Genomic DNA, 13,048 nt, shown 5'->3' with positions numbered 1-13,048 from the left:
ATTATATTTGTTAGTCTAATATATACTATATATCATTGAAGAAATTAAAGAAGTAAGGAATCATATACTATAAATTCAAGTTTGGTTGCATTGAAGTTATATACCATTTTTAATATCATCACATTAAATTGACCTACAACACTATGCAAAGGTGGAGGGAGCTAGAAAATTAAGTACAAATTTATTTTGACTAAATATTTGATTTAAAAATTAATTATTAGTTAGTGGATATATACTTGCCGCTCAATTTTAAGTAAATTAGTCATACTGGGTTGTTGTTGTTGTAGTCATCACATTTAAAATTAATGACATGAAAAAATGTATTTATTAATGTGTGCGCATATATATATATATGTCAATTTCGGTTCAAATGTTTATTACAATAAGCATTCTAACAGTATTATGTCACGTAGCGTGTGTCTACTTGCTCCACTTTATACAAATTTAAGTGTCTACTCATATATACCCAAAGGTAAAGTACATATTTATGCATTACTATATGCCTTGGTAAAAAAATAATTCATTTCTTTGATCACCACTCGAAATCTTCCTCGTAACAGATTTCATGCCAAGCAAGACATTGTTATGAGCATGTAATATTTACTAGTAACAAAATCATTTTGTAGATACTGACAAGTAGGTGCTAGAAAAGTCACTTGAAAGAGTATACTGGATAGTATTAAAAATAATTCTAAAGTATTCGAAGACTCAAATATAATCTATAAAGAAGGTGATAAGAGCCTTCCCAACAACAGAGAGCATGGGTAGCCTCTATATATGACTATGAAAATAGCCATCTTTCTCGAATTCTTGTAAAAATATATCCTTAATTAGGATTATTGCAGCCATTAAGCGTGGTTGCCTTACTTGACTAAATATATGATTAAAAAATTAATTATTAGTTAGTGGATATATACATGCCGTTCAATTTTAAGTAAACTAGTTTCTGGTACGTTGATCCCAAAATATTTAATATAAACTTTGTATTTAAAATGATACATATTATTGGACTTTTTATGTGCTATAATAAAAATTAAAACATACAAAAAATGGAAATAAAAAAGGAGAAGCAACAACTTGCAAGTTGAGATTAGAAAATCTTGCAAACTTGATGCAACTTTATTGACATATATATGTGTGTGTGTTTCACGTATGATTTGATTAAAGTTATATAGTCTATGGAAAACGTATGTTGCGTATTTTATAAAATCACTCTTATAATTGAAAAATAAAATTCTAATCAGAAAGAAATTGAGAGCCAGATTGAATATGGAGTCAGACTTATTTCACTTCTTTATTTTCTAAAGTTACTTTCATTTGGTTAAATTTGTTTGAAACTATTTTCTTATTAATTTGTTTCCAAAAAAATGTTACATTACACATTTAAAAGCAATTAATTTTAAATTTATCGAATCATCTTAATAAAAAGTTTTAACAATCACGAAGAAAATTAAAGCATGTTTGGAGAAAATTGCGCACACAATATTGCATATCATCTCTGCCATTGAATTAGTTACATCGCATAAAAATCAACATTATCCTAGTAAAATACGATGGCTTAGCTAATTCATCTTTGAACGGATAAACATGCTTGCAAATAATTTATGCTTCTTCTATCATTCAGATAAGCCATCAATCTTGAACTTTGTAAATAATATGTTTAATTCAATAAGTTAATTTATTGTATTGGCTATGCCGCTATGCGCCTATGCCCATCTAACATCTTTGGAGAAAAAAATTACATTAAGGCTGTGTTTGGTACGAAGTAAAATGTTAAAACAAGTTGGTTTCTAACTTATTTTCTCATGTGTTGGTTGGTGAGTGACAACTATTTTTCGGAAAATATTTTTTATAGTTTGGTTAGTGATTGGAAATATTTTTTAGAAAATATCTTTTACTTTTGACTATTTTTTAGAAAAATAATTTTTGACATGAAAATTAATCTAGTAATTGACTTGAAATCCGACCCCGACATGGGACAACCAGCTAAGTATATAGACTAATATAGTCAAAGTAAGGCAACCGGATGGACTGCATGCAGCAGAAAGAATTTCCCAAGAGAATGAAGTAATTATTAAGGCTCGCACCACTATAAATACTAAATACTCCTTCTCTTTCATTTCCATCAACACTTGTTTACTTCAATTCCCTATCACCAACTAACAAAAGAAAGAAAAAAAAGGCTCTCTGTTTTTTCACAAGCTAATTAGATCCAGTTTTGAAGAAATATAATGGCCCTAGCTAGCCACCTCCTTAACAATGAAGAGGAGATCGTTCGCCCTGTTGCCAATTTCTCTCCAAGTCTTTGGGGTGATCGTTTCCATTCATTCTCTCTTGACAATCAGGTAATTCATTATAAATTCCTTCACTATCCCTTATTTGGTTAATTAGTACTGTTCCCTATAATGAACATTTTCTTACAAATAACTTTAATTTACAGGTTGCTGAAAACTATGCTCAAGAGATCGAGACTTTGAAGGAACAAACAAGGAGTATGTTGTCAGCTGCTTCTGGAACAACATTGGCTGAGAAATTGAATCTGATAGACATTGTTGAGCGTCTTGGCATTGCTTATCATTTTGAGAAGCAAATAGACGACATGTTGGATCAAATTTACAAAGCAGATTCAAACTTTGAGGCTCATGAATACAATGATTTAAACACTTTATCCCTTCAATTTCGAAACCTAAGACAACATGGTTACAATATCTCTCCAAGTAGGTCCATTACATATATGCCGCACCATTTTTAATTTTTTTTTATTTCTGCGAGAAAACTAATTATCTTTTTCTCTTATTCATGATCCAGAAATTTTCAGCAGATTCCAAGATGCGAACGGCAAGTTCAAGGAATCTTTTAGCAACGACATCAGGGGTTTATTGAACTTATACGAAGCTTCACATGTAAGGACTCATGGAGAAGATATTTTGGAAGAGGCACTTGTTTTCTCCACTGCTCATCTTGAGTCTTCAGCTCCACATTTGAAGTCACCTCTGAGTAAACAAGTGACACATGCCCTTGAGCAATCTCTCCATAAGAGCATTCCAAGAGTCGAGACGCGCTACTTCATCTCTATCTACGAAGAGGAGGAATATAAGAATGATGTGTTGCTTCGATTTGCCAAATTGGATTACAACTTACTCCAGATGTTGCACAAACACGAACTCAGTGAAGTATCAAGGTATACTGTTGTTTTAAATTGAATTAAAAATACAAATTATTTGTTCATACTATTTTCTCAGAATCTGATATGTTGTTACTTACTTTATAGGTGGTGGAAAGATTTGGATTTTGTGACAACCCTTCCATATGCTAGGGATAGAGCAGTGGAATGTTACTTTTGGACCATGGGTGTGTATGCTGAACCTCAATATTCTCAGGCTCGCGTCATGCTTGCTAAGACTATAGCAATGATTTCGATAATAGATGATACGTTTGATGCTTATGGAATTGTAAAAGAACTCGAGGTTTACACCGATGCCATACAAAGGTATGAACTTGCCTCTGCAACAGTTTGTGGATTTAATTATTGGACGGTTAGTTTCTTAGAAGGGAAATTTATTAAATCTCTTTCTTTTTTATTAGGTGGGATGTGAGTCAAATTGATCGACTCCCAGAATACATGAAAATCAGTTTTAAGGCTCTTTTGGATCTCTATGATGATTATGAAAAGGAGTTGTCAAAGGATGGCAGATCCGATGTTGTCCACTACGCAAAAGAAAGAGTACGTCTCACTGACTTCTATATATCCATGAATGTTTTAATTTCTATCTAAAATCACTTGTATTTACCTTATGTTTCTTTATTACACTTAGATCTGTTATGGGAATATTGATGGTTGAATGTCTTGTTTTTCTGTTAAATAGATGAAGGAGATTGTGAGAAACTATTTTGTCGAAGCAAAGTGGTTCATTGAGGGATATATGCCGCCTGTTTCTGAGTATCTTAGCAACGCATTAGCTACCAGCACATATTACTTGCTAACTACGACATCCTATTTGGGAGTGAAGTCAGCTACAAAAGAAGATTTCGAATGGTTGGCTACGAACCCTAAAATTCTTGAAGCCAATGTGACGTTATGCCGAGTTGTTGATGACATAGCAACGTATGAGGTAATTAACATCGCATTACACTACATAAATCATCTTAATTATAAGAGTTGCAGTAATTCCATACAAATTGATTTCATATACTTATACATGAATTATAATTGCCGGCATTCCAGGTTGAGAAGGGTAGAGGCCAAATTGCAACAGGAATTGAGTGTTATATGAGGGATTATGATGTATCAACTGAAGTAGCAATGGAGAAATTCCAAGAGATGGCTGAGATAGCATGGAAGGATGTAAATGAAGGAATTCTTCGACCAACACCTGTTTCAACAGAAATTCTTACTCGCATTCTCAATCTTGCTCGTATTATAGATGTCACTTACAAGCATAATCAAGATGGATACACTCATCCCGAAAAAGTACTAAAACCTCACATCATCGCGCTACTGGTGGACTCCATTGAGATCTAAACCATTGAGTCATTCTTTTTTGTTCCATCTATATAAGCCACTTAAATTTTACAATTTTGCAACCGCATTGTGAAGTTTCATGTACTAGTATTGTTAAAACTTTTTGTACCATTAATTATTAATATATGAATAATATCACTTCTTTTGTACCTACCTCGATTATCTTTTATTTGCTAAATTAAATTATAAGATTTTAAACAAAGCAAATATATTGATTATCTAACAATGAGGAGAAAGAATGAAGAAAAAAAAAAGAAGAAGCTTTATCTAAGCAGGTGATCCACTAGCTAGTACTTAAATCTAATAAAATCTTATATACTTCTGATAAGGGTTCATAATACTTTTAGTCCTTTAGCTATTCATAAATTTTAATGTTAGTTTTTGTGATATCTAACTAAACACGATTAATCTTTAGCTAATTAAAATATGAATTTTTGATTCTTTTACTTGTAAATATCTACAATTTTATTATTAACTATTCTCCTTCCTAATTTTGATGCGTTATGTTAAGTTTATAGTATTTCTCATTTTGACACGAAAAAAAACTTCATTGATCAACTTCCTATTATTCCTTCCAAATTAACTCCGCAAATCCATTACGGTAAGTAAATGATACATCAATCCTTGGAAGCTTAGCCCATGCATGTATTGTGAATCCAAGAACGAAGTTGAACCCAGCATTATTGTTCAAATGAATGCCATCAAAGAGTGTTATCATCGATATAAACGCTCTGCATTTTCCTACAACCTCAGTCCATTCCCGGCGGAAAAAAAAGAAGAGAATTTATAAATTATTTAAGATTTTGACACACCTAATAAGAAAACAATTAAATAATATTTAATACTTTAGACTAAATCCTTCATCTTCTCGAACTAATAATGTTTTGATAGTAAGGTGGAATTAAAAAATAAATTAATGATTTTAATTTTATAAAGTTGTGAAGGGCCATTTATTTTCTTTTGTTGCTTATAAAATGATAAATCAAAAGGATCAGAGAAATTTAATACTCTATATTTTATGGTTCATAAGAATATGCCGATATATAAAACTATATGCATTTGAGAGATTTTTCTATTCTTCAATAAACTGTCAATTTTCAAGTCTGTTCAAATCGGGCAAATAAAAGCACACTATGAAATAAAAAAAAGTGTGCATAAAAATATTGCATTTTGTCTATTCCACTGAATTAGTTACAATTTCAATTTGTATAAATTCAACATTAACTTAATAAAATAGGATGGCGTAGAATTACTCAACTTTGAACCGGAAATATAAGTGCGCAAAAATGATGTATGTTTCTTCTATCATTCAATTAAGCCATCAAGAACTGTAGAAATAATATATGTTTAATTCAATAAGTTAAAATCAAATATTGCATATCTTCCTTTATTTTTCTTTTGGGACATGATTTTCAATTCAAAGTTGTTACATTCTGCACTCGACGAAATCCAATATTTTATATTCTGGGTGCCATCAAAAGAGACCTCACATATGTGCAATAATGAGAAAAGAAAAAAAGAAGAAGACCACAGACAAAATAATGCACAGTATACAATGTCCCATACTACTAGTAGTAATATTTTATGTTTTATACGTCGTTTTTTGAATTGACACTAGAAACCCTAGGGAACATGGGACATGGGACTAAACAGACGCCAAAGAAGGAAACAAAGTTAGTAAAATAGAATTTATTTAACTTCTATACATTTTTTAGTTTTTGCTTAAAACTACTATATAGTCAAAAACTGATGGCTGTGACAAAACACTCTCACCATTCACTATAAATATTCATTTCCTTCTCTTCCATTTCCATCATCACTTGTTCAATTTCTCTACCACCTAACAAGTGGGGAAAAACAAACACTGCATTTCCACAAGCTAAGAGTACTAGCTAGAAATGGCCCCAGCTGCTGCAGTGATGAGTAACTACCAAGAGGAGGAGATTGTTCGTCCTGTTGCTGACTTCTCACCAAGTCTTTGGGGTGATCGTTTCCATTCTTTCTCCCTTGATAATCAGGTATTTAATTAATTTGTCTTTCACATATTTAATCTGGTTGTAAGTTCAAAGGACAAATATTTATCCTGTTTAATAATAAAATGCATATATTCATTTTCATTTGAATGAATAAATTTATAGGTTGCGGAAAAGTATGCTCAGGAGATTGAAACGTTGAAAGAGCAAACAAAGAGTATGTTGTCAGCTGCGTGTGGAGCAACATTGGTTGATAAATTGAATTTGATAGATATTGTTGAGCGCCTTGGCATAGCTTACCATTTTGAGAAACAAATAGAAGACATGTTGGATCACATTTACAAAGCAGATCCTAACTTTGAGAGTCATGAATACAGTGATTTAAGCAATTTATCCGTTCTGTTTCGACTACTGAGACAACATGGTTACAATATCTCTCCAGAACTTTTTAGCAGATTCCAAGATGCAAACGGCAAATTCAAGGAATTTCTTTGCAATGACATCAAGGGTATTTTGAACTTATATGAAGCTTCACACGTAAGGACTCATGGAGAAGACATCTTAGAAGAGGCACTTTCATTTTCCACTGCTCATCTTGAATCTGCAGCTCCACATTTGAAGTCACCTCTGAGTAAACAAGTGACGCATGCCCTTGAGCAATCTCTCCATAAGAGTATTCCAAGAGTCGAGACACGCTACTTCATCTCCATCTACGAAGAGGAGGAATTTAAGAATGATGTGTTGCTTCGATTTGCAAAAATGGATTTCAATTTACTTCAGATGTTGCACAAACAAGAATTATGCGAAGTATCTAGGTACGCTAATGTAATTTACATGAAAAATATTACTATTATTTGTTGATAGTGACTCTCAGAATCTAATATGCTGTTACTTACTTTATAGGTGGTGGAAAGATTTGGATTTTGTGACAACACTTCCATATGCTAGGGACAGAGCAGTTGAATGCTACTTTTGGACGGTGGGAGTGTATGCTGAACCTCAGTATTCTCAGGCTCGTGTCATGCTTGCTAAGACTATAGCAATGATTTCAATAGTAGATGACACGTTTGATGCTTATGGCATTGTAAAAGAACTTGAGGTCTACACTGATGCCATACAGAGGTACGAACTACTTCTCGAACAATTTATGATTTAATTAGATGATTGCATAAAGGTGGGGAAAGATTATAGGTCAAACACTAGACGTTTCTCCTTCTTCCTATGATGTATGTTTTGTTACACTAATAAACTTATCAAATTCATTTCTTTTTCCATTTATTAGGTGGGATATTAGCCAAATTGATCGGCTCCCTGATTACATGAAAATTAGTTACAAAGCACTTTTAGATCTCTACAACAATTATGAAGCAGAGTTGTCAAAGGATGGTAGATCTGATGTTGTTCACTACGCGAAAGAAAGAGTATGAATCCTGACTTATACCAAGTTAATTAATCATTAATCAATTTATCAACCAATTGTGTATGTATTGATGGTTGAATGTCTTGGCTTGTTGTTGGCAGATGAAAGAAATCGTGAGAAACTATTTTGTCGAAGCAAAATGGTTCATTGAAGGATATATGCCGCCAGTCTCTGAGTATCTTAGCAATGCATTAGCTACTAGCACTTATTACTTGCTTACGACAACATCCTACTTGGGCATGAAGTCTGCAAACAAGGAAGATTTTGAATGGTTGGCCAAGAACCCTAAAATTCTTGAAGCCAATGTGACATTATGTCGAGTCATTGATGATATAGCCACCTACGAGGTATACATTGCATCAAATAAACTTAGATTTTATATGTTTACCTAGTTGCAACCATGAAGTGATAAAAATGATTTCATACTTATACCACACATTCTAATTTCCAATCCAGGTTGAGAAGGGTAGAGGTCAGATTGCAACTGGAATTGAGTGCTACATGAGAGATCATGGTGTATCAACAGAAGAGGCAATGGAAAAATTTCAAGAAATGGCTGAGATAGCGTGGAAGGATGTAAATGAAGGAATTCTACGACCAACTCCCGTCTCTACACAGATTCTCACTCGTATTCTCAATCTTGCTCGCATTATTGATGTCACTTACAAGCACAATCAAGATGGATACACTCATCCTGAAAAAGTACTAAAACCTCACATTATTGCCTTGTTAGTGGACTCAATTGAAATTTAAATCATCAATTGTTGCGTACATTTGGGAGCACTTTGTTCCTGGCCCCTCAAATAAGTATTTGATCTACATTTGACAGATGCCTTGTTGGTATCTCTGTAGCTAGCTAGGGTAGGAATTGCTGGCGATGCATGTTATGGTGCAGTGAAGTTAACTCCTCCAATTTTCTTGAATCATCATTGACATTTGAATTCTATTACTTCTTTTAATGTACCTACTTTCTTTTAGCTAGACAATTCCGAAAATGGTGTGAAAGAATACGCTTCAGCAGTTGCAATTCAACCACAAGGAAATGAAATGTCAAATAATAATAAAAAAATTCAAAGTATCAATTACTGACACGAAGTAAATTATAATCACCATATTCTCAATCATGAAACTACTTATAAGACGAATTGTGATACTATACCGAGACTGATTGTACAAAATTCTGCATACGCTAAAGCAAACAAAACAAATGTCATCAAAAAAATAAATATTATTGACTGACCATTTCATAATTTTAGCAATTCCTTTTTTTTTTGAGTTCTTGGACATTATATTCATAAACAAGGAAATAAAAATGGAGAAAAAGAGAGATTGTCGGGGGAGGAGAGCCAGGGAAGAGGCTGTGCATGGAATGGGCAACTAGTAAAATTGCACATCTCATGCGCTGCCTCGTCCCTGTCTATCCTCTCCACCTTTGATATTCCACACCACAGTTTACCTCAATAGGGTCTCCCTTCACCAATAATGCTTAAACATTCCTTCCATCTGGAGTACAAATGAAAAGGCCTTTTCTTGAAAATTTCCAATGGCCAAAAGGTTAGTGCAATATGGCTGCTTTATGATGGAGTTAGGACCCGAAGAAGAAATAGTCATAGTACAAGTGATAGTACCACTAATTGAGGAGTACATACATAGGACCTCTCTGTTTCTAAGTTTTAATTGAGTCCCATTGTACTGCAGATTCAGTTCGTAGTACAATAACAATGTTTGGCCCAAAAATTAAAAGCTACTTTTAGATAAAAGCTCTTTTAAATTAATACTCTTCAAATTAGAATTACAGCTCATACAAGTAATATTTTTAATCTGCGTTACAATGTGTCTCTGAAAACACCCTTCACCTTCAATCTAAGATTTTGAGTTCAAGTCACCAAGGAGCAAATTAAATAGGTGAGACGCGTTGTGCTGTGGGCACCAGACAGTCTAGCTGATCCATTTACCAGACAATCCACTGTTAGCTGATGATGTTAACATTATCATATCATGCAACAATGGACTGTGTTGCCTATCATGCTAATAATAACAACAAAATTTCAATTTTTTTTTATATATATACTAGTTTTTGGATATGTGTTGCACGTGACCTCATATTATTGGTTTTTTAAAAATCACATAACTATTATACGACGTGTTTGAGTTATAAAATAAAAATATGTAAAATTGATTGAATTGTAATACTTAAAATTATTCTTATAGTGTTGATGAATTTCTATAACGTACCCTTTTAAAAGTTGCTACAAAAATACATCACCCTCAGTCAAGCTAACAAAAGAAATTCTTAATTGGTTTGTTTGCTTCAACTGTATCGAAAAAAACTAAACCTTTTATTATACCTTGCAACTCTTCATTCCCCTTATTTGTTATAGCAATAATTAATATTTATAGGTAAGGGAGAAGAATCAATCATATTATGAGGAGTGAGGTTTTTTGTAGGTAAAGCAAACGGGTTGAGATTAAAAAATATAGTAAATTGAATTATACAGGGATATTTGATGAGTATAAATGTATAATAATGACAGGTAATTGAAGGGGTGTTTGATTGAAGAAGGGTAAAATAGTCCCATTTTTAGGAACGTTTTAGTAATTCAATTTTACACTTTGGAGATTTTCACTAGTACTAGTTTCTGGACATGTGCATTGCACGTGTATTCCATGTAAATTTTTATGCATTTGTTAGACCTGTTAAAATTCTATTAAAACATACGTGTAATGAGTAATAAAATATCACAATTACAAATAAATCTTTAAAAGCGTGACAAGAAACACCAAATGAGGAGCGTATTTTAATGTTTGAAATTAATTTCTTTTAAGAAATTGATCGTAAATTTTGAACTTTGATCAGTAGTTAGCAAACTTCCAGCAAAGTCACAAATGCTTATTTGAGTCCAAATAAAAATACAGACATACGAAAATCACAAATTTATAGAAAATTAAACTTATGAAGTCTAATAAAGAGAAAACACAAAAAAATAATCAAAGAAGAAAAAAAATACAACCTAGGTATATCCTTCTTAAAACTTTAATCACAATATATAAATGAAAAAAAGAAATACAAAATCAGAACATAATTTAAATATTCATCTTGTGGAAAATGAAAATAAGAGTGATATTGAGAAAAGACAATTGCTTAGATGTAATTGAAGCCAGACCCACAAACTTTACTGATGACAGCAAGTGGAACGACATAGACAGTAACGCAGTTGCTGATCTACACTTGACACTAGCTGATCAAGTGTTGTCTAGTGTGGCTGAAAAACGAACGGCGAAGGAAATATGGGATACTCTTAAAGGATTGTATGAGGCCAAGCCTTTGCATAATAAAATCTTCTTAAAAAGAATATTGTATACTCTTCGAATAGAAGAGTCCATGTCGGTTACTGAACACATCAATACTTTGAATACTCTGTTTTCGTAACTTACAACAATGGATTGCAAAATAGAGGGGACTAAAGGTGCGGAGTTTCTACTTCAAAATCTGTCTGACTCATATGATCAACTCATCATCAACCTGACAAACAATACAGATAGTCTAGTTTTTGATGAAATTGTAGTCGATGTCTTAGAAGAAGAAAATTGGCACAAAAATAAGGAAGACAGACAAACAAGTTCGCAGCAAGCTAAGCTTTGATGATGGTGAAAGGAAGACCAATGGAATGTGACCCCAGTGGGAGTCACAATCATGATATGGTAGATCTCAATCAAAAAGTAAGAAGAATATCAAGTGTTACAACTGTGGCAAGAAAGGGCACTTCAAGAAAGATTGTTGGTTCAAGAAGAAGAGTGAACACCCTGAGTCATCAAATGCTCAAGGGAATGTTGCAAGCACCTTAGATGATGGCGATATTTTAAGTAGTGAAGCAATATCAACTAATAAAGGAAGAAAACATTTCACTGATGTCTGGATCATGGACACAGGAGCAACATGGCATATGACTTTTTGGAGAGAATGGTTCCATCAATATAATCATATCTCAGGAGGGTCTATGTTCATGGGAGACGCTCATGCTTTGGATATTATTGGTATTGGGTCCATCAAAATAAAAATGTATGATGGCACGGTACGCACCATCCAGGAGGTACTACATGTAAAAGACTTGAGAAAGAATCTATTGTCTTTGGGATAATTAGATGATACTGGATGTTTATATAAGACTCATGGTGGATGCATGAAAATATCAAAAGGAGCGTTTGTAGTGATGAAAGCAGAAAAACTTGCTGCAAATTTATATGTGCTTAAAGGTAAAACACACCAAGAAAGAGAAATATCAACCGCGTCAGCAAGTTCATTTGAAGAATCAACGATGATGTGGCATCGTAAACTTGGCCATATGTCGAAATGAGGATTGAAGATTCTTGCTGAGCAAAAGCTTTTTCCAGGGCTCAAAAAGGTTTCATTACCTTTTTATGAGCATTGTGCTACCAGTAAACAACATAGACTGAAGTTTAGCAGTTCCTCTGCTAAAGGCAAGGATATATTTGATTTGATCCACTTTGATATCTGGAAAGCACCGGTGGAGTCTCTAGGAAGAGCAAAATACTTCGCATCATTTATCGACAATTACTTCAAGAGAAGTTGTGTGTATCCAATCAAGAGAAAGTGTCACGCCCCGAGAGGATACCCTAGGCGTGGCCGGCACTCAGAAACCATTTCTGGCTTCCGAGAGAACCACTTAGTCTCATTTCTTATTTATTCATCAGCGGAAGACTTAAGAATACTAATGTGGGCTTGTCATAATCAAAGAAAAAATAGATAATTCTTATAAGAAATAGTTTCTAAGGAGAACTACTCCGATTACATCATCAGACTCTGTCTATGAAGCCTCTAATACTCTTAGATGGTGCCAATGACATGTACATGGCTACCTCAAAAGAAACATCACACTCAACAATAATAAAAGGATAAGGAGTTCCTTCGAATACAAGAAGGACTCACCAAATAGCCGAAAAGAAATGATCTTCAAGGATGCGCCTGTTGAGGATCTCTAATACCTGTATCTGCATCATAAAACGATGCAGGTCGAATGACGTCAGTATGTGGAATGTACGAGTATGTAAAATGGCAGGAAGGTAAGGACAGATATCAAGAAACTCCTCTCAATAAAACTCAGCTCAGAATTC

The 13,048-nt window shown here is 33.4% G+C and overlaps 2 protein-coding genes across 2 annotated transcripts; both read left to right on the top strand.

The window, feature by feature from the left end:
- The first annotated feature begins 2,169 nt into the window (after positions 1–2,169).
- Positions 2,170–4,582, top strand: LOC129886030 (viridiflorene synthase). Its single transcript, XM_055960541.1, has 7 exons — positions 2,170–2,345; positions 2,441–2,717; positions 2,809–3,181; positions 3,272–3,490; positions 3,586–3,724; positions 3,867–4,112; positions 4,226–4,582. The coding sequence occupies exons 1-7, from the start codon at positions 2,232–2,234 to the stop codon at positions 4,520–4,522; spliced, it is 1,665 nt and encodes a 554-aa protein (XP_055816516.1). The 5' UTR covers positions 2,170–2,231; the 3' UTR covers positions 4,523–4,582.
- Positions 4,583–6,338: 1,756 nt separating this feature from the next.
- Positions 6,339–9,376, top strand: LOC129886029 (vetispiradiene synthase 1-like). The gene is made up of 6 exons (XM_055960540.1): positions 6,339–6,540; positions 6,661–7,310; positions 7,399–7,617; positions 7,778–7,916; positions 8,017–8,262; positions 8,372–9,376. The coding sequence occupies exons 1-6, from the start codon at positions 6,421–6,423 to the stop codon at positions 8,666–8,668; spliced, it is 1,671 nt and encodes a 556-aa protein (XP_055816515.1). The 5' UTR covers positions 6,339–6,420; the 3' UTR covers positions 8,669–9,376.
- Positions 9,377–13,048: the final 3,672 nt, after the last annotated feature.

Source organism: Solanum dulcamara, chromosome 4, assembly GCF_947179165.1.
Source record: "Solanum dulcamara chromosome 4, daSolDulc1.2, whole genome shotgun sequence".
NCBI classification, from domain to species: domain Eukaryota; kingdom Viridiplantae; phylum Streptophyta; class Magnoliopsida; order Solanales; family Solanaceae; genus Solanum; species Solanum dulcamara.
The sequence above is the reverse complement of the archived record's forward strand: the minus strand, read 5'-3'. Positions and strand labels throughout refer to the sequence as shown.